The 22,903-nt window shown below is 39.9% G+C and overlaps 1 protein-coding gene across 2 annotated transcripts; it reads left to right on the top strand.

Moving 5' to 3' along the window:
* The first annotated feature begins 1,215 nt into the window (after window positions 1–1,215).
* On the top strand, window positions 1,216–19,566 carry c1h14orf28 (chromosome 1 C14orf28 homolog). Of its 2 annotated transcripts, XM_052019088.1 has the most exons (6): window positions 1,216–1,354; window positions 10,651–10,973; window positions 14,988–15,512; window positions 16,809–16,898; window positions 18,130–18,264; window positions 18,921–19,566. In XM_052019088.1, exons 2-6 carry the CDS (start codon window positions 10,786–10,788, stop codon window positions 19,156–19,158), a joined length of 1,176 nt encoding a protein of 391 aa, XP_051875048.1. In that variant the 5' UTR covers window positions 1,216–1,354; window positions 10,651–10,785; the 3' UTR covers window positions 19,159–19,566. The 2 variants fall into 2 exon arrangements, with proteins under 2 accessions (XP_051875048.1, XP_051875055.1); XM_052019095.1 differs by lacking the exon at window positions 10,651–10,973 and having other exon boundaries at window positions 1,219–1,354.
* Window positions 19,567–22,903: the final 3,337 nt, after the last annotated feature.

Here is a 22,903-nt window from a genome sequence, read left to right as displayed (position 1 = left end):
CTGACCCACCATCTCAAGAATCAGTCTCATAAGCCTTTGTGGCATTTTCTTCATTACAGGAACATTCTTCCTCAAATAAGGAGATCAAAACTACACACACATCCCCAGATGGGATCTCACCAAGGACTATGTATCTGTAGCAATACATTCTTGCTCTTTCACTCAAATCATCCTGCAATGATGGCCAATATACCGGTTACCTTTCTAACTGCTTGCTACACCTTAACACTTGCTCTCGGCAACTGGTTCCCAATCTGTCACCATTCCAATAATAATCCACTTCCTGTTTTTAGAACCAAAGTGGATAGCTTCACAGTTGTCTGCGTTAAACTGCATCTGCCATGCATTTGCCCAATCACCTAACTTGTGTAAAAAAAACAATCTGCTGGAAGAACTCAGCGGGTCATGCTGCATCTGTGGAAGCAAAAGGATAGTCAACGTTTCAGGTCAAGACTAGTCCTCATGCAGGGTCTTGACCCAAAACACCGACTATCCCTTTACTTCCACAGATGCTGCTTGATCTGTTGAATTTTTCCAGCAGTCCATTATTTTGCTCCAGACTCCAGCATCTGCAGTCTCTTGCATCTCCAAACTGCTGGAGGAACTCTGATACAGGGTTTCGACCCAAAATGTCGATCATCCTTTTACCTCCACAGGTGATGCTGAGTTCTTCCAGCAGATTGTTTTTTGCTCAATCCTTCATTCAAGGGCAGGGGCGGTAGTGTGGCGGTTAGTGTAACGCTATTACAGTGCCAGCAACCTGGGTTCAAGTCTGGCCACTGTCTGTAAGGAGTTTGTACGTTCTCCCCGTGTCTGCGTGAGTTTCCTCTGGGTGTTCCGGTTTCCTCCCATTCCAAAGATGTGCAGGTTAGGAAGTTGTGGGCATGCTATGTTGGTGCCGGAAGCATGGACACTTGTGGGCTGCCCCCGGAACACTCGACGCAAAAACGTGTGTGTTTCGATGTACATGTGACTAATAAAGATATCCTATTCCTCTGCAACCCACCCCTCTCGCAAAGCTTCCCAGACAAGCCCCACCCCCTGCGCTGGCCCCGCCTCTGCGCTCGCTCCTCCCACCCGCGTCAGCCCCGCCTCTTGTGTCAGCGTCCCCAATGCACTGGCCCCGCCCCCTGAGCCCGGGGCCCCGCCCTTGCGCGCCAGCGCGCCGAGACGGACGGTGACGTTGCACAATAACAACATCAGGCGGCGGGTGGCAGGAGCTGGAGGTTTGTTTACGGCTGGCGGCTGATGGCGGTATGGATGCAAGCTCCGTGCCTTATGGCGTGACTGTCGAAACCGTGGGTGACGCTCACAACTGGAAGCGGGCGGGAGCAGGGTACGATCAGCGTGAAAGGTAAGCACAAAGTTAACGACGGATCCATACGCCAGGCTCCAATGTGTTTGCGAACTTCTGTGGAGTTTACTAACTGCAGGAGGTGTGTCAGTTACTGGGCCTCCCATCGGTGCAGCTCCGGATAGACATTGGCACTCGCCCCTTTCCTAGGGACACTTCAGGTTCTCAAGACCACAAGTCCATGACCTGTTGTGGTTTTTCATAGTCCTGAGAACGGATCTAGTGCTGTTGTTCTGATCTGTGGAATAATGGTGATTTTTTTTGTACGGTTTTAGTTTTACATTGGATAGAATCATATATCACAACATTGAGAAGTGTGTTTTGATGAAGCTGTCTTTTTAAAAGAAATATACGGCTCCAAGGTACATCTGTGAATTTTATCTCATTATGGTGAAATTGTAATGAAAAGGAACAAATCAAGACGGTTAATAGGAAAATTGTAAGTTGGCAATGTTTTTATGACAGTGCATTGATGTGGTATTATAAGTCTATCCTTTAACCTGAGAAAAACTGTTAATAGAACATCTGAATTGCAATCAGTAGACATGAACAATAACAAATGATGTTTAAAATAACGTATGTAGATGTTTATCTCATGCTATTCAGATTTTTCAAGTAATCATTCCTTACAAGTCAAATAATAACTTAATTTGGAAGATGTCATTTCTGGCAAAGCTGAGCTCAAATCAATAAGTAAAGAAAGTTCTCCTGATCCCTAATTGATCAATCCTTCAGTGTGGCCCCTTGGTTCAGGATTCATCATTTGGAATCTCAGTCTAATGTATATGTTTGGGCAAACACTGAATTATAAGCTCATTACTTTTGTTATTGAAAATATTAAAGAATATAAGAATGACATGGCTGGGTTTTAGACACAGCCCCTTCATGATGTAGAGGATTTGTATATTATCTTAAAAGGTCTGTGTATCCTTTTTAAACAAGCTGGCCAAAATGGAGCTTACCATTATGATTTTACTGGAAGCACTTGGGAACATAAAGTACCCAATGACTGATAAGATACTAAGAAGTACTGAGCAACAAAGGGATCTTGGTACACATGTCAAAGGATCCCTGAAGGTAGCAGCACAGGTAGATAAGGTGGCTAAAGAGGCATATGGGATACTTGCCTTTATTAGCTGAGGTATAGAATATGGTAGCATGGAGATATAGTACAGTTATATAAAACATTTGGTTAAGTTACAGCTGGAGTACTGTGTGTACTTAACACTTTAGGAAGGATGTGATTGCACTGAAGGTGTTGCAGGGGAGATTAACCTGCATATTGCCTGGGATGGAGTACTCAACTCTGAGGAAAGACTGGATAGACTGGGATTTTTTTCTTTAGAGCAGAGAAAGCTGCAGGGAAATGTTTTTGAAGTATACAAAATTATGAAGGACATAAATAGGCTAGACAGTGAAGAAAATTTTCTCCTTAGAGGCATTTGTAACCAGAAGTTTAAGGTAAGGGTGAGGGCATTTAAAGAGGATTTGAGGAAGATTTTTTTTCACCCAGGGTGGTTGAAATCTGGAACACACTGCCCAAGGGAACAGCGGGGGAAGTTCCTCTGACAACTTATATAAAATATTTAGATGAGCACCTGAAATACCATAGCATAGGAGGCTACTGGAAAATGGGCTAGGTATTAATAGGTACCTGGTGCCCAAAGAACCTGTTTCTGTGCAATATGTCTCTTAGCAGAAGCAGCACTTTAAACCTTCTTTGCTGCATGTTATGTTTGTTCTTCATCACAAGACAAACTTGGCGTGGGTTTAACAGCTGAACATTTATTGAAAAGCAACAACAGGCTGCAACAGACTTGCAACAGACAGGCTGGCTGGCTGGCTTTTCCCGCTCCTTTTACAGCCACTTCCTTTTCCCCCATGTGACCCCTAGCATTGCCTACTGGGAACTGTAGTTCTTTATTATAACAACATAACAGCACATAATAACACATCTTCCCCCTTTAAAGAAAACAAGCAAACTCAATACTTTGTCCTTATAAGCCTGCCAAGAACCCTTGTCTACTCAGCAGCTTTTAATCAGTCTCTGAGGTGGTTTTATGGTCCTTTTTGGTCTGGTACTTGTTTCTGCAGGTGTGTTGCTTTCATTTGCTGCATTGGTGTTTTCCTGGGAACTCTGGTCTGCATGTTCATTTTCTCCATATCCTGGCCCCTTTGGTGTACTGACAGGAGATGGGTCACAGCCATGGGTTGGAGCTTGTGGTCGTAGATCCATGCGGTTCCTCCTCAGAGGTGTCCCTCGCTCTGTCTGGATCTGGTATGAATGTGGATTTACTTCCTCTTGCACAACTCCTTGCATGAACCATGTGCCAGAATCATGATCTTGGATTCACACTTGATCCCCAGGCTTCAAGACTGGTAGGCTTTTCGCTGTCTTGTGATTCCGTTTCTGTTTTTCTTTCCCTTTCTCTTTAGCCTGTTTGACTTTGTGTGCTCCTTCAGGTGTCAGCAGGTTTTCATGTATTGGAAGATTAGTGCGTATGCGTCGGCCCATCAGCATTTGGGCTGGTGAAAGGCCATTCTGCAGTGGCGCACTTCTGTAAATCATTAGACTTTTATGGAAATCCTCTCGTCCATCTTGCGCTTTCTTCATGAGACACTTCACCACCTTAACTGAACTCTCTGCTAGGCCATTAGATTTTGAAACCCCCAAACATTGGCAAAGGATTTAAATTCACTGCTTGAAAATTGTGGACCATTGTCTGATACTACTTCACATGGAACTCCATGCCTCGCAAGCACAGCTTTCAGGAACGTGATAACTGCTTTGCTGGACGTTGATTGCAGTGTCGCAACCTCTGGGTAATTGGAAAAGTAGTCTGTTACAATAATATGGCTCTTCCCTTTGCAGTCAAACAAATCCACTCCCAACTTTGAAATACGGCCTGTCTGGTACAGGGTGTGGTGTAAGTGGTTCTGCTTGCTGCTTTGGTCTGAAGGTAAGGCATATTTCACATGAAGCAGTAGTCCGGCTGATGTCTTGGTTCATTCTTGGCCAGTACATCACTTCACGTGTTCTACGTTTACATTTTTCCTCCCCAGGATGCCCTTTGTGTATCTTCTGAAGCATCTCCTTGCATAGTGACACTGGAATCACAAACCTGTTCCCTTTGAAAACCATTTCTTTCACTACTGACAGTTCAGCTCTGCATGCCCAATAATCTCAAATACACATTGGACAGTCATCCTTTGCTGCTGGCCATCCTTTCCATATTGTATCCTTGAGTACTTTCACTGTTTCATCTGCCTCTGCTGCTTTCCTAATCTGCTTTGTTCTATCCGGAGATACTGGAAGAGAGGTGACTATCATATCAACATAGGCCTGTATATCTGCATTAACCTGTTGGTCACTTTTTTCTGTCTCGTCGACTGCTCGAGATAGAGCATCAGCAGCAAACATATATTTTCCTGGTCTGTACATCATCTTCACATCATATTTCTGCAGCCTTATCAACATGCGCTGTACCCTCATGAGACAGTCATTCAGTGGTTTGGACATAATTGAGATCAATGGTTTATGGTCTGTCTCCACTTCAATAGCTTGCCCATAGATGTACTGATGGAACCTCTCACATGCATATGTAGTGGCGAGAAGCTCTTTCTCTATTTGTGCATAGTTGGCTTCCGCACTTGTTAAATCTCTTGATGCATAGGCCACAGGTTGCCATTTGCCATCATGCTGCTGCAGTTTTACTGATCCAAGGCCGTGCTGGGATGCATCAACTGATATCCTGATACACCTTTCTGGATCGTAAAACTTCAGCACGGGCTCTTCAGTTAGGACCCTTTTCAACGTCTGGAAACACTCTTCTTGCTCATGAAACCAAATCCATTCATTTCATTGCTCAAGGAGTGACCTAAGTGGCGCTGACACTGTTGACAGTCGAGGGATGAACTTAGCCAGGTAAGTCATCTCCTCTTTGTTTTGAGGCTTCTCCACGTTTTTAATGGCTGATGTCTTTCTTGGGTCAAGCTTCACTCCCTCTTTAGATATGACATCTCCTATGAAGGCCAGTGTCTTCACACCAAACTCACATTTCTCTTTATTTAATTTCAAATTGACATTCCTTGTCACGTCAAGCACTTGTCTCAGTCGAGTATCATGTTCCTCCTTGGTGGACCCCCAGATGATGATGTCATCCATCATGGTCTCGACACCAGGTATGCCCTCGAAAATCATGTGGATGGTTTTATGGTAGACTTCTGGTGCAGACAGGATCCCATATGGCAGCCGAAGATAGCGATATCTTCCCTGTGGTGTGTTACAAGTACACAGTCTTGAACTTGCCTCATCAAGCTTCATCTGCCAAAATCCAGACGATGCGTCGAGCTTGCTGAACCATTTGGCACCTGGAAACCGGGACATGACCTCCTCCCGTGTTGGCAATTTAAAATGCTCTCTCTTGATGGCTTCATTGAGATCTCTTGGGTCTAGACATATCCGCAATGCTCCATTTTTCTTTTGCACAATGACCGGTGAACTCACCCAATCTGTTGGTTCTTCAATGTTCTGTATGACATTCATTCATTCCATGCGTGCTAGTTCTTGTTTAAGTTTATCTCTAAGTTGAAACGGAACTTTGCTGCATGCATGGACAACAGGAGCCACTGCCTCATCTTTGTGAATTTTGTGTACACCCTCAAAGACATCTGCATACTCTTCCATCAGTGTTGTGTGGTCATCTTTGGTATGTGAAGCTACTATGAAAAGTCTTTTCACTAGGTTGAGCTTTTCACATGCACTCAGACCTAATATTGGCTGTACTCTCTTTTCTACAATCAGTAGCTGTGATTTTAAGTGCTGCCCTTTGTGCTTAAAGGTCACCATACAGCCTCCTTTTACTAGAACTTTCTCTCCAGTGTAGCCTGTCACTTTTAACTTCACAGGGTAAAGCTTACTCTTTACTGTGAGAGTCTTATAATCATCCATGGATAACAGATTCACCTGAGCTCCGGTGTCAAGCTTGAATGGAATTACTGTCTCATTCACAGTTACTGGAACAATCCATTCTGTTTTACCAGCAGCCACAGTCTGTACAGAATCCACAAAGAATTCCTCCATTTTCTCATCAACTGTGTGCACCTTTCTCTTGTTAGCCCCAGCTTTGCAGCACCTTGCAAAGTGATTCTTCTTCCTACAGCTATTGCAGGACTTCCCATAAGCAGGACACATCTTTGGAATGTGTCTACTTCCACATCTGCTGCATTTGCTGTTTGAGCCTTCCTCTTTGCTTTGCTGTTGCTTTCGGAAATGCCTTGGGAGCTGCTTCTCTGTTTTCACAGCATGTACTGTTGTGTCTGCTCTGTACAGCTCCTTAGCTTGTGCTCGTGTGCTTTCTGCTGACCTACACATATTCACCGCCTTTTCCAGGGTCAAATCTTTTTCACGCAACAGTCTTTCTCTGAGTCCGTTATCTGGAATTCCACAAACTATTCTGTCTTGAACTAGTGAGCTTCTCAACTCTCCAAATTCACAAGACTTACTCAGTATGTGAAGCTCAGCTAAGTATTGGTCGAAGCTAACACCTTGTTTCTGGTCATAGGAAAAAAAATTTATATCTCTCAAATGTGATGTTTTTACTTAGGATAAAATACTCCTCAAATTTTTCCATCAAAGTGCCCAACTCAAAAGCTGTCTCTTCAATTTGAAAGCTGTTATAGATGTCCAAAGCATCCTTGCCAATCACGTGCAGAAAAATAGACGCTTTCAATTTTTCATTGTTCCTTCCTGCTCCACTAGCATCTAAGTATATGTTGAATCGCTGTTTGAAGTGTTTTCAATTATCAGTTAGATTGCCAGTAAACTGCATAGGCTTGGGAGGACTTAGCTTATCCATAACGGGAACTCTCGGCCTCTCACCTGAATCTCTCTTGGCAAATCCGGTGACTGCTGAACTTCAGGAACAACGTGCTCCCTTGCCATGCCGGCCAGCTTTTTCTCTGTCTTATTACAGCTTTTCTTTCGTACTCACTGAGTTTCTTTCTCAATTGCACACAGTATTCATTTACTTTCTTGTTCAGACCTCACACCATCTTCTGACACCATGTTATGTTTGTTCTTCATCGAGAGACAAACTTTGCGTGGGTTTAACACTGCACAGTAAGTCCATGGCTGATTCTCTACTTTGTCTATGTCCCTGCCCACATTTCTTGATTATTTTTAAGTCCCGTGTCTCAGATTTAATTGACCAACCCTTTAAACCTGACACTATGACTCCTTAGTTTTGAACACTCCAATCAAAAAAATACACTCTTGGCAAGGTCCCAAAGTACCATGCATTGAATTTCTTTTGAAGTGTTGTTACATTGCATATTGCTGCATTTGGTCTACAAAACAAGATGATGTCAGACAATGCAGTGAGATGGATGATCAGTTTATTTCTGTTGAAGATTTTTTTTTGCGTTCATCCAAACAGACCTTTATATCTATTCTCATGCTGCATCATTACTGCATTGAGATGCTCAATTCTGGATTGGGACTTGAACTTACAAACTTCTGAATCAGATGCAGGAGTACTACTAAAATAATTTGAAATGTGGCTGACACTGTTTATAGTAAAGCCTTGCTTTATTATAGACTCAATGTTTTTTAATCTTCACTCAAGGGATGTGGGCTTTGCAGGCTGAGCCAGCATTTAATTGCCCCTCCATCGTTGCCCGTGAGAAGGTGGTGGTGAGCTGCCTTCTTAAACCACTGCAGTCCTTGAGATGTGGATATACCCACAATGTTGTTAGGTATTGATTTCCAGGATTTTGACCCAGTGACAGTGAAAGAATGGTGATATATTTGCAAGTCAGGATAGTGTGCGGCTTGGAGGGCAACTTGGTGGTTTTCCCATGTTAGCTGGTAGAGGTTGTGGGTTTGGAAGGTCCTGTCTAAGAAGTCTTAGTGAGCTGCTGCAGTGCAGCCTGTAGATGGTACAAATTGCTACTACTGTGTATCTGTTGTGGAGTGAGTGGATAGCTGTGGATGGGGTGCCTATCAAGCAGGCTGCTATGTCCTGTATGGTAATAGAGTAATACAGCATGGCTGCAGGACTCCTTGATGCCATACTCGATCCAATGCTTCCATGATGTCAAGGGCAATTACTCTCACTTCACTTCTGGAGTTCCCCTCTTTTGTCCATGTTAGGGCTAAGGCTGTAATGAGGTCAGGAGCTGAGTGACTTTGACGGAACCCAAACTGAGCTTCTGTGAGCAGGTTGTTGCTAAGCATGTGCCACTTGATTGCACCACTGATTATCCCTTCCATCACTTTGAATGAGAGTAGATCAATGGAGCAGTAATTGGCTGGTTGGATTGGTCCTGCTTCTTATGAACAGGACATACCTGGGTAATTTTCCACATTGTCAGGTAGATGCCAGTGCTGTAGTTGTACTGGAACAGCTTGGCCAAGGGTGCAGCACGTTCTGGAGCACTGGTCTTCAATACGATTGCTGGAATGCTGTCATGGCCCATAGCCTTTGCTGTTTCCAAAGCCTTTAGCTGTTTCTATATTGTGTGGAGTGAATTGAATTAGCTGAAGACTGGCATGTATCGTGCTGGGGAACACTGGAGGAGGCCAAGATGGATCATCCACTCGGCACCTCTGGCTGAAGGTTCTTGCAAAAAATAGAGAAAAATAGTTTTTGCAGTATTGGCATTAATGAACAATATTGCAGAATTACTTCAGGAAATCATCAGTGATATCAATGCCTAATATCTAGAAAGAGGCAATTCATATGGTATTTAAAATCTGTAAGTTTTTTCTGACCAAAGTTGTATAATAGGAAAAGGCACTGAATAGCAGCCACTCTAGGTTATTGTATCTTCATAACCATCAAAGTTGAATGTTTCTTAGTTTTCCTGAGTTCATATTACTCTTTTGAAAAATGTTTCTTGTAGAAAGGCATGCCTATAAAGGAGTAGTTAAAGTTGTTGTTATAAATTCCTCTTGTTTTAACTCAGTTGTGTTTTTGTGGAGAAATGGTATAGTAGAGGTCCAATACTCTTGCAAAGGGAAGTTGAAAAAATTGGAAAATATACAGCATTGAGATGTATCATTAGCACTTGAATGCTGATTTTTTTTTAAAAGACACACTCATGATCAATATCCAATATACATTATCAGTTAGAAGTTGAACTATCAGGACCAATTTGTACATCTAATAGTTTGCTGTGATATGAAATCAGAGTTCATGTGCACATCTTCAGACAAATACATTATTAATACAAAACAGACAAGGCTTAAAAAAATCATAATTTTTCAGCTATCAAAGTTCTTTAAAACATTTTGTGTAATACCGTTATTAGGTGATAAATTTCTGGTCTTGAGGAGAAGTGGGAAGTGATACACTTTGGAAGATCTAACTTGAAGGCAGAGTACATGGTTAGTGACAGGATTCTTAGCAGTTTGGAGGAACAAAGAAATCTTGGGGTTCTAGTAAATAGATCCCTCAAAGTTGCCGTGCAAGTTGATAGGGTAGTTACAAAGGCATATGGTGTGCTGGCCTTTATTAGCCGGGGGATTGAGCGGAGAGGTAATGTTGCAGCTCGATAAGACCCTGGTTAGACCATATCTGGAATATTGTGTTCAGTTCTGGCTGCCACACTTTAGGAAGGATGTGGAAGTTTTGGAGAGGATGCAGAGGAGATTTACAAGAATGCTGCCTGGATTGGAGAACATGTATTATGAGGAAAGGCTGAGCAAGTTAGGGCTTTTCTCCTTGGAGAGACTGAGGACGAGAGGAGACTTGATAGAGGTATGTTAAGATTATGAGAGGCATAGACAGAGTGGACAGCCAGCATCTTTTCCCCAGGGTGGTAATGGCCAATACCAGAGGTCACCCATTTAAGATGCGTGGAGGAAAGTTCAGTGGGGATGTCAGAGGTAGATTTTTTACACAGTGAGTGATGGATGCCTGGAATGCACTGCCGGGGTAGGTGGTAGGGGCTGATAAGACAGGGTCATTTAAAAGACTCTTAGATAGGCACGTGGATGAAAGAAAAATAGAAGGTAATGGGAAGTGAAGTAGAGAGGGGGATAGATAGAATATGGATAGGGTCAGCACATTATCTATGTTCTATGAGGCCAAATGGCTTCCTTCTGCTTTTATTTCTTATGTTATGATTTGAATGCTAGTCTTCACTCAAGTTGAGATAAGGACTATGATAAATGGTAGTGAGCATAAGATGTACATTGTTGATGTACTTTTTGCAAAATGTCTCCTTTATTATAGGTAGTATATGTTCATATTAATAACATGACTAAATGAATGCTGCACTCACTCATTCAGATTATACAAAAGCTGGAAGCAATCAAGGTCAAGCAGCATCTCAGGGAAAATGGTCAATGTTTTGGGTCAAAGGCCCTTCAACAGAACTGGGGAAGAAAAGTGGGAAAAGCATCTTCTGAGTTGCAGAAACAGGGAATGTCTGTGAAAGGGTACAGACCAAAGCTTCAACACAATTACTTTAAAATTTGGCAATTAGAGACTGGAACAACAAAAAAGGAAACAAATTGGAACAAAGGTACAGCAAAAATGGAGAAGAGAAGCAAATGTGCCCAGATGGAGGATGAGATGCTGTTCCTTGAGTTTACTTTGGGCATTGGAGCAAGGTAAGAGACTGGAGATTGAAAGGTCACAGTGGGTTTGGGATGGAGAATTAAAGGGGTAAGGGACTGGAAGCTCACAGGAGAGGTGTTTGCCAAACTGGTCACCCAGTCTGTGTTTGATTTCACAATGTAGAGGACAACACCATGTATTGCATTCTGTGTTTGCAATAAATTGGAAGAAATGCAAGTGAATTGCTGCTTCAGTTTCATTGAGTGTTTAGGTCCCTCGATGGTGGAAAGCAAATTGGATAAAAGTACAGGCATCTCCTATAGTTGCATGGGAAATTGCAATGTGAAGGGAAGTCGTTGGTAGAGATGGAAGAGTGGATCGGGGGTCACAGAGGGAATTCCAAAAGAGAAAATGAAGATGTGCCTGGTGGTGAAAATTATGGATACTGATCTATTGAAGTGGAGCAGAAGATAAGGACAAGGGGAATGCTGTCCTTGTTCTGGTTGGGATGGAGAGGGGATGAGAGTAGAAGTGCAGGAAAATAGAATCGTGCAGGACAGAAACAGGCACTTTGGCAGAACATGATGCCAAACTAAACTAATCGCATCTGCCCCCATGTAGTCTATGTCCCTCCATTCCTTGATTGTTCTTGTACCTGGCAAAATACCTCTTAAACATTGCTATCATATCTGCCTCCACCATCACCCCTAGCAGTGAGTTCTAGGCACCTACCATTCACGGTCTTAAAAAAACTTACTTTTAAACTTTCTCTTCTCCCCTAAAACTTGTACACTCTAGCATTTAACATTTCCACCCTGAGAAAAAGATTCCTGTCTACTCTATCTATGCCTCTCAATTTTATATACTTCTGTTGGGTTGCCCCTCAGTTCCTGATGCTCCAGAGAAAACAATCCAAGATGGTCCAACCTCTCCTTATAGTTAATTCTCTCTAATCCAGGCAACATCCTGGTGACCCTCTTCTGCACCATCTCTAAAGCCTTCCTGTAATGCAGCAACCAGAAATGCACAGAATACTTGAAATGTGGCCTACCCAAAGATTTTTGTACATTTGCAACATGACTTACCAACTTTTACAGTCAATGTCCTGACTGATCAAGGCAAGCATGCCGTATGCCTTCTTTACCACCCTATCCACTGGTGGTGCCACTTTCAGGGAGGTGTGGACTTTCACCCCAAGATAACTCTAAACATCAATGCTCCTAAGGGTCCTGCCCTTTACTGTACACTTTCCTCTTATATTTGACCTCCCAAAGTGCACCATTTCACACTTGTCTGGATTAAACTCCCATCTGCCATTTTACCACCCGTATCTGTAACTGATTTATATCCTGCTGTATTCTTTGACATCCTTCTTCACTATTCATAACTCTACCAATTTTTGTGTCATCCGCAAACTTACTAATCAGCCCATCTACGTTTTCATCCAAACTAATTTTTGTATATATAATATCAGAAATAATGGAGGAAAGTGTGGTTGAGAGTGCTGTTAACTATGGTGGAAGGCTAGCCATGGTGAAGGGAAAAGGAGGACATCTTAAAAGGCACTGGTATGGAAAAGCTCAACAGAGCAGATATGATGGAGACTGAAAAGGATGGGAGAATGGGAAGGAGTCCAAGAAGGAGGTGGAGTGGGAGGAGGGGTGATCAAAGTAGTTGTGGGAGTTGGTGGGTTTATAATAAATATTGGTCACTATCAAAACAGGCATCCTATATGTCAGAAAGAATTATAAAGGATCATAGTGTTACCAGGAAGCAGATTCCCCTTGGTCTAGCATTGCTGCTATAAATTTGGATGTCACTGCGCACAGATCAATGTCTGTATATGCCTACTTTCTGTATAGGGATTCAACACTTAAACAATACAAATCTAGATCAAGGATTTGATGAGGATGAGATCATGAGGAGGTTATCTTTCAGCAGAAACACAATGTTGGATTCACTCTTGTGTGTTAATTTGATTTAAATGGGCAACAATATATTCTTTAAGAAGGGAAGTCCCTTTTGTAAATCATCTTTTGATATATGAAATACAATGGGAGTAGGGTTTCTTTTTCCGCGCCCCCCCCCCCCCCCAAGACCTGTCCCACTATTCAATACAATCATGGCTGATCTGCCACAAGCCTTAACTTTTCTTCTTGTATGCCAGTTCCCTGTAAACCTGAATTCCCCAATCTTCTAAAACTATATTTACCTTCTTAATTACCTTTAGTGATCTAGCCTCCACGACCTTCCAGGTCAGAAAATTCCAGTGAATCATTACCAGATGTTACTGCAAATGTTAGCTAAAAAAGTTGCAATCATACTCATGTGTACATAAATAGAAAAAGACTGCCTAATGTTACATTTGCAATGTATTTGGCTTTTCAGTATTTATTCAAGTAAATTTAATATTGACAGCAAATTATATTTGTCAAACATTTCAATGTAGATTTTTAATGGAGTATAGTAACAGTTTGAGTACTTTTGCCTTTGCTTTTGAGATGAAGGGTGAGATGGGGTTGGGAAGAGAGCTTTCCAGCACTTGAATGCTGTTTCTTTGCTAAAAGCACATGCCGATGAATCAGAATAATTATTACTTTTGAATTATCCAAACATGAATTAAACAACTGCATTAGAACCATTGAAGCACAAGGAGGGTTAGGCCATATCCCTTGCTCCTCCATTTATGGCTGATCCTCTGCCTTGTTTATTTTCCTGCCCAGTCAGCATGGCCTTGTGTGGGACAGGTCATGTCTTATGAACTTGATAGAGTTTTTTGAGGTGGTGTCAGAGGTGCTTGATGAGGGTAAGGCAGTGGATGTTATCTGCCTAGACTTTAGTAAGGCATTTGATAAGGTCCCTCTTGGTAGGTTGATTCAAAAGCTAAAGATGCATGGGATCCAGGGTGAATTGCAAGTTTGGATTCTGAACTGGATTGTCCATAGAAGACAGAGAGTAGGGGTGGAAGGCTGTTATTCTGACTGGAGGCCCGTGACCTGTGGTGTTCTGCAAGGATCGGTGCTGCGACCTCTGTTTGTGATATGTATCAATGATTTGGATGAAAATGTAGATGGGTGGATTAGCAAGTTTGCAGATGACACCAAGACTGGAATTGTGGACAGTTATTATCAAAGGATACAGCGGGATATACCTGTTACAGATATGGGCAGAGAAGTGGCAGATGGAGTTTAATCTAGGCAAGTGTGAGGTGTTGCACTTTAGGAGGTCAAATGAAAGGAGAGGTTATACAGTTAATGGTAGGCCCCTTAATAGCATTGAGGTACAGAGGGATCTTGGGGTCCAGGTCTATAATTCACTGAAAGTGGCTGTGCAAGTAGATAAGGCGATAAAGGAGGCATATGGAATGCTTGCCTTCATTGGTAGGGGTGTTGAGTATAAGAGTAAGGAAGTCATGCTGCAACTATATGAAACTTTAGTCAGACAACACTTAGAGTATTGTGTGCAGTTTTGGTGGAGATTGTGGGAAAGCTGCAGAAGAGGTTTACTGGGATGCTGCCTGGATTAGAGGGTATGTGCTATAAGGAGAGGTTGGACAAACTTGGATTGTTCTCCTTAGAGTGTCGGAGGCTGAGGGGAGACCTGGTAGAGGTTTTTAAAATTATGAGAGACATACATAGGATAGGTAGTCAGAATCTGTTCTCTAGGGTAGAGATGTCAGAGAGCAGAGGACATGCTTTTAAGGTTGGGGGGGTGGAGTTTAAAGGCGATGTGAGGGGCAAGTTTTTTACGCAGAGAGTGGTAGTGGAATGGGTTACCAGGGTAGTAGTGGAATCAGGCAGTTTGGTAGTGTTTAAGAGGCTTTTAGATGGACACAAGAAGATGAAAGGAATGGAGGATATGGATGATAAACAGGAGGAGGACATCTAGTATAAATCTGCATCAAGATCGGCACAACATCTTGGGCTGAATAGCCTGTCCAGTGCTGTACTGTTCTTTGTTGTTTTATGTTAAGATGTCTGATTTTTGCAATGAATAAAATTGCATAATTCTATCTGGAGTGGCTTGCAAAATTTCTGAGCACATTACCTTTTTATTTTTTATTTTAGGACTAAAACATTATTTGAAGAGATCCGAGCATCAATTACAAATAACTCAAATGAAGATAGATCTTTCTGGAGACCTGTTCTTCCATGGGGTGGAGTGTATAAAATTAAAGCTGGAAAAAACGCAATGGCATGCACTCCAATGTATGTAAGGATAAGCCTAAAAAATACTTGCACCATTGATGGATTTTTGATGTTGCTGTATGTGATTCTCAGTGAAAATGAGAATTTTCGTAGAGAGTTATCGACTTACTTGGGAAAGGAATTTGTTGAGCGTTTCCTATATTTGATGGACTCATATAAATTTACAACTGTGAAGTTGTTGTGGATTTGGGATAAAATGGAAAAATGCCAGTACAAATGCAAAGTCCATAAGGCCTCATTAGAAATTGACCTCTTTGGAAATGAACATGAAAACTTCACAAGGAATCTGGAGAACCTTATGTCTACTATACAGGAAACATTTTGTTCTAATGGGAGATGTCCAGCACGTGTTCAAGAAGATCAACGCAAGACAATTGTAATCTAGTAGGTTGATTTTTATTTCCAATAAGAAAACTTTTTAAAAATTTCTTTCAACATTGCAACTAGCAAACTGAAATAGTTCTATGAAATGAGTTAGGATAATCTAAACCTTGTTCGTACTGCTATGAATTCATAGGTAATAAATTGACATGACATTCACCTAATTTATTACCAGTGGACACATTCTTTTAAAGTTGGGCAGAATGAGCTTCATTCAGCCTCTGGAAATACAGGGATTCTTAAGTATTTCTCTTTCCAGTACAAATGTTTCAAGTTTTTTAAATACTGGATTTTTGGATCACGAGGTACTACGGAATTTCATTTAAGGACATACATAGTGATTAATCTTTATTAAGAAACATTCCATTTTATCATTCGTTACACAGTCATTTACTGACATAAGAGTGATGTGGAGATTATGTCACAACATGCAAAGTCCAAGTTGGTACTGATTTTTTTCCAGGGTTCTGATTCTGGTTTACTTATTCAAAAGCAGTGCCAGTAAAAGAGAATGGCACAAATTTTTAAACTTAATATTGAGGGCATAATGAAAAGGCATTTTTAACTTCCCTGCTTTGCATTTGTTCTGAGTGCAGAATTGGAGTATTCAAGAAATAATTGAAGTTGAAAGCCTGCTTTCAAAGATAGATGAAACTTACAGAAAAGAGAATTAAAATTTACACTGAACAGGCACCACAATTTTTAGCTATTAAAACACTATCAGATTACTGTGGAGATATAAGATTGTTGTGCCTTCGTTTTGACTAAATGACTTGTAAAAAAAAAATCACAGTTCATAGACTTTGCATCATTTGATACAATTACGAGAATTTAAACTTGGAACAAAAGCTGAAAGGCTGAAAATACTCATTAGGTCTGGTAACATTTGATGGAGGTACCAAATTAAAGTTTCAAATTGATGTCCTTTCATCAGAATCTGCATTTCCAACATTTTCTATTTCACCATTCTCTATATTGTGCATGGTAATTTAAATTTGGATGGATGAGTTGTGATATATAAGATGTTTCCTATTGATCAGAAATATAAAGTGATCAATTATTGTGAGAATCAATCCTGAAACAAGAGATCCTATAAGAAGATCATAATTTGGCAGTTTTGAATTAATACTGTAATTAACGGATTATTTTGTGTTACTGTAAATGTTTTGCTGGAATCAATCTTTTTTAGCTTGATAAATTTCTTCTCTTGGTTTAAACTGATGCTGACACAATGCAAGTGTTTTTGCTTGTGATCTGATTTCCAGTTCAGAGACTAAGATATCTTTTTATTTGCTGAAGTCCTTCACAAGATTCTCTCTTGGGTGATGTAATTCAAGCAGCAGTGGATGAATTATTCTGTCCCAGGATTGAGCTCTGCGAAGAACTTGGGTATGTTCACTGATTTACTTCATGTGCTTACAAACTGAACACAGGCCAGTAATTTGGTTAACAATTACCATGGAGTGAGTTAATGTCCATTGTAGGAAATCATTTATTATGATGGGAATCTGTCTGGAGCTGGGGCACTTCTGAAGTAAAGCAGTGAGCAGGCATCCTTGTTAAATGGAAGCTGAATAATGAATGACCAGATGGTGCTGAGTGAATAAATGCCCCATTGTCTTTGCTTGCCTGAACATAGGTCTGGAATTGTGAAAGATGTACTCAATTTTGTGCTTGATTTTTTTTTGAGCTTTGGTTGAGAGAACTGGGTAAAGACTTGCTCCCAGCCCAGTGACACTATATACCTTATCATGATGCAGGCTGGGTGATTTCTATTTTAGACATAAACCCTGACTCCCACTGAATGTAATTGGCATTTGTTCTAATTAGTTTTGATCTTTACCACAGTAATGTTGTTTTAAGGAATTTCTGTAAGTTTTTAAGAATAAGTTCTGGAATCCTAGTTGGATGTTTGGGTGAAAAAAATACAGGATTCCCTGATAATAGGCATGTTGATATAGCTGTAATAATGCTGGAATGATTATTTGTTTGATTTGGTACGTGCCTCAAAAGAAGTTTGCATTTCTTTCTTTGAACATTTAAGTACAGGTGTGTAATTCCAAAATTCTCAATGTCATATAATATACTTTTATTGTGGTGTATCCAATAAAACTAATGTGGGATTCATTTTCTTCCAAAACGTACTGATTATTGTGCATTTAAGTTTTTTCCTATCCCTAAAGAGCAACAATTGATTTGACAGAAGAAAGTATTTAAGAAAGTACACACACTTATTCACTCCTGTTTGTTTTACAAAAGTAAAATATTGATTTAATTTTGCAATCTGTACACTACACTTACAGTGTTGATGTCAATAACTCCACTTTGTGTGTGTTTTTTATTATTTAGCATTAATTGTGAAAAATTTAAGCAAAGATGTGATAAAATGAGTGGTCACTCTCCATATACCATGAGTTGAGTTTTCTGTAATTACTTGTCACTTTAAGGAAACTGAGATGATTTAATGCTCCTTTCATCTTGGAAAATATTCTAACTGAAAATTTGCAAGTTGGAGAATGTGAAAGGATAATTTGAAAGCCAAATCTGAGTAATGGAGATTTTTTTTGTTGTACGCCATTTGGCATCTGAGTTCTAACACATGGTACTGCACTTTTTCTAGATGTAATGGTCAACGTGAGTTCACACAGAGAATTTTTTGCCACGATGCTCCTCCATTTGTCATCCTAAATATGCAGCAATGGAAATCTGAGGAATTAGCCTATGTCCCATATAGTTTGGCTGTGGCAGAACACAGGTAAGTATTTTTCCAAAGACAATCTGAATAACATTTAATGCTCTTGAACATTTACTAAAGTATATATTTGTGGTGACATAATTCTCCTTTTAAATGATTACTGACAAAAATTCTATTTAAAGAACTCCATGCAGATAGAGGATTTGTGAAAATCAGTATAGTATCTGAAATTGACTGGTTCAATTTTTAATGCTAGAGCACTGCAGCAGAATCTTTCACGTTTTTATCTAGCTGTCAATAATCAGTATAGTATCTGAAATTGACTGGTTCAATTTTTAATGCTAGAGCACTGCAGCAGAATCTTTCACGTTTTTATCTAGCTGTCAATAAATTTGATATGACCCAAAATTGGCAAGGAAAGCCAATTTTTGCATTCTTTTTAAACAACTTACTAAGAAACTTAAGCCCTTGATTTAAACAAAAAACGTTTCCTTTCTCTAGGCTGCAGGCTGAACACTTAACATTCTGCAGATAACTGTTTATAAATGATAACGCATGGGAGGTGAGAATAAATTGAAGATTGTTTGGACCACAGAATGCCCAGATGGGGGGAGAAAATGAAGGGAACATAAATAGAATTTAGAAGCTATCAAATTTTCTTAAATGTTGAAATAGAATGCTTGTTTAGAAAAACAAACTGGTTTCTTTGGTCCTAGGTACCTACTAGAGGGAGCAACACTTTTCAACAAGGAGGAGCACCATTACTCTGCTGCTTTTATGATTGATGGTAACTGGATGCATTACGATGGACTTAGAACTGAGAACTTGGTGTTATTAAATAAACCTCCAGAGCTGCTGCTCTTGTCCTCTCTTGTCTATGTTCGAGATCAAGAATTGATTAAAAATGATTTGTGTTACTCAAAAATGAAGCGATGGATATACAAGACTACATAAATCATACTAATTTTTAAAAGCATGGGGAGAAAATTGAACCATCCTGGCATCCAACAAAAATTAGACTGTAAAGTTCTGCTTTATTAACCAAAAAGATTTCAAAAAATGTGCAAAGCATTATTAATTAATTTTAAAACTATGCAAATATGTACAAAGATGTATTTTGGATACTAAATATTTTTGTATAACTGTATTATGGAATAAAGCTTATTTACATGTTATTTTTGAATGATATGTGCATACAAAGTAATCAGATGTTTCTAATGAACAGATGCAAAAACCACAGCACAATATAGAAGCTCTGAAAAAGTAATATTCACTAATTCTGCGAAGAAAAATATTGGCACACTTTATAGTTGCAATGATAGCAAAATGCTGCACCCATCAACATTGTGAAACTGACAGCATCTTCTGAAGTACCCACATGGGCAGTTAAACAAAACCAGCTGATGATGTGAGTGATTGCCTGGTCCTTCACACAGAGTAATAGCCAACTTTTTGTTTTGGCAGCCTAAACAAAAGTAATCCTGAATCTAATCTGATGAGAATTTAAGGTATCTACAAATTATTCTTCCTGTAAAATACACCAAAAATGTTCTTAGAAACTTCAAGCAAATAAATGGTGTGCTAAGCAAAATTACTGCTTGGCAGTCTTTGGCTCCAAACTAGGATTATAATTTACTAATGTCCAAACCCTGCTTTAATTTTTTTGTGTTTACAAACTTTTGTACTTGAATTCCTGAAGTGCAGTCTGATTTTGTAACTGCACTGATGTGATATGATCACTGCTGACAAATGCTAGGGATCTTCTAGAATGAATGCCTGACAATAGCTGCCAGGAAAGGGAAATTCCATAATCTGTTGTTAGTCAGTAGTACCCATTCACTTAGCCACTGACTTAGCCAAGTCCAGGCATTTTGAGAAAAAAATGGCTCATCTAGAAGACTTAAATGACAAGAACAATTCCTAAAGAGGTATTGAAAGTGATGATTGGTACTAATTATCCTCTCGTGATGGTAGGAGGAAATTAAATCATTGGATGCACACATTGGTCCAGTATTCCAAGTAATTTTAAAACTTAAAATCTAAGAAATTAAATGTATTGCAGCCTGTATCATCTGAATTAGTCTTTAAACTTACCAAGATGAAATAACTACTATCATACTTAAGACATACTTCAGACCCAAGTCTTACATGAGAATTAGATTAATTTTTTTTTAACAACATGTTATTTGTAGCAGAGACTAAATTAAGTTCTATAATAGGCAAAACACTGTACCTTAGTGATGTGCTAAACATTTTAGGAATAGCTTCTTCCCCTCCACTATCAGATTTCTGAACAGTCCATTGTCTCTACCTTGTTATTCCTCTTTTGCACTATTTATTTTTGTAACTTGTAATTTTTATATCTGCACTGTAGTGCAAACAAATTTCATGACGTCAGTGATAATAAACCTGATTCTGTTACAGAACATGTAGTGTAAATTTCAGCATCAGTCTCAACTTGTAACTCTTCCTTATCTAGAAAAGTAGCAATTCCAGTGGAGATATGGTTTTAAGTGTGCCAACAATCTTCTGGGACTTGTCTCAAAACTAAACTACATCAATAAATATCTGTTCAAAGATCAGGTGACTTGGGAGCAACCATATTAACAAAGCCATGATGAAAGGTCTTCAACCTTCAACTTTGTTTCTTTTTCCACAGATGCTCCCTGACCTGCTGAATGTTTGCAGCATTTTCTGTTGTTATATTGACAAAGTCAGTAAAACCTCAAAAGTTGAGTTCTTCTGGTTTGAAGCACAATATTAATCTAGCTAATTTTTTTGGATTCACTAGCTCATATGTACTGCTCTCTAATTTCTCCTTTTCAGGGGATAAACTTACCACTGAACTACTGGATTTGGGTTTCCCCCTTTCAGCTACCACAGCTGACAGTTCCACTGAATAAGCAACTTTGTCTGAACCTAGTGTATAGGTGAGAGGTAGAATCTGGAGGTAGTTGATGAGAATGCAGGAAGAATTTTTTTTTAAAAATGGGATTAAGTAGAATTCATGTGGTTGATGGTCAGAGTGAATTTGATGGACTGAAGGTAGTATTTACACACCAAGTCTCTTATGACTTAGTACAAGTCCAGCCAAATGAAAATCCTGCAAAAACAGATGCAAAAAGTGTAAAGACATTATGTGGAGTTTAGATTGTCACAGCGGAGAGAAAACATTCAATTATACAATGCTTTTGAAGCATCAAGGGTGCTTTGCAACAGTACAAATTGAAACAAAGCTAAAAAGGGTGCCTGAAAGCTTGTCAAAGATGAATGTACATTTTGAAAAACAAAATTGCAGAGAAGCTTGGAGATTGGGTTCCAGATTGTAGGGAGGCAAGATGTGGCAATTTATGGTGGAAGAAATGCATTAAAAAGATAGCCATGAACAGCATTGCAAAGTGCTCTTTGTGGAGACAGGACTGTATGATCTTGAGGGATTTGGGTTAAAGTTTGAATGTATGACATTAGCTAATTGGAAAGCATACCACCAACAATTTTGCATGAACAAATTTGAGGATGTGGAGAAACAAAGGACTGCAGATGGTAGAATCTAGATGAAAAAACATTATGATGCTGGAGGAACTCAGCAGGCCAGACAGCATCTGTGGAGAAAAGCAGGTGGTCAATGTTTCAGGTCAGGACCCTTCTTCAGGACTTCAGGGACTCAGGATGTGGAAATTGGATAGTAAATTAGGTATAATTTGAATGTGTTGGTATGAAGGGCACAAATGAAGATTTCAGTAGCAGATGGTGGCAACAAGGTGGAGATCAGAGTTGTGAGTGGGATCATGTAGAAAATCAATATTTCAGGATTGAATAGGTTGCATAGTGCTTGTAATCTTTGAATCAACCCAAGTGCCAAAAGCAATGGACTTTTGAAGTCCTTAAGTTGATAATAGGAGCCAAAGAGAAAGGCTTTGGTTTACCGATTGCTATCTAGTCAGAAATTAATGTCTTTATTTATTCAATTGAAACATTTGGACATCACTAGCAGTATTAGTATTTATTATCCATTCCCAATTACCCCAGAACTCTGATCAGTTAAGGGTCAGCCAGATTGGGTAAGAGCAATAGATAACCTTTCCTGAAGAACATTAGGGAACCAGATTGATTTTCTTCCCCTCCCCCACCCCCAAATGATCCAGTACTTATTGTTGCTAGTTTTAAATTCCAGATTTAAATATGAATTTAAATTCCTTAGTTGCCATGGATGAACTCAGTTAGAAAGCATGCAGCCAACAATTTTGCATGAACAAGTTTGAGGATGTGCTACTGAGTGACTTTCACAACTGGATGTCCCAAAGCACGTAGTAACAGAAATAAAGTTGAAATCTAAGCACCTCATTAGAGAAGGTACAGCTTATAGCTAGCTGGATATTGAACAAGTGGTGAGCTTGCATTAGAAGAAAACAGTGGTACATCTAGATTGCTGTCCCTGAGCATGCAGACCCTGGCTCTTGGCTATGCTATCCACAACCTGAGCCCAATGTAAATTGGGAGAGGGGGATTTCCAGAAATCATGTTACTGAGTGTTAGCAGTTCAGAAATGTTTTTCCATGTTCAATTATTATCCAAATGTAAATATTTTTAAATGTTAAGCAACAAGCAATCTGCTGGAGGAACTCAGCAAGTTGAGCAGCATCTGTGGTGGGGGGAGGAATCGTCTATGTTTCAGGTTGAAACTCTGCATCAGGACTAA

The sequence above is a fragment of the Pristis pectinata genome, chromosome 1 (genome assembly GCF_009764475.1).
Source record: "Pristis pectinata isolate sPriPec2 chromosome 1, sPriPec2.1.pri, whole genome shotgun sequence".
Lineage (NCBI taxonomy): Eukaryota > Metazoa > Chordata > Chondrichthyes > Rhinopristiformes > Pristidae > Pristis > Pristis pectinata.
Note: the sequence above shows the minus strand (reverse complement) of the source record. Positions and strands in the feature narration are given on the sequence as shown.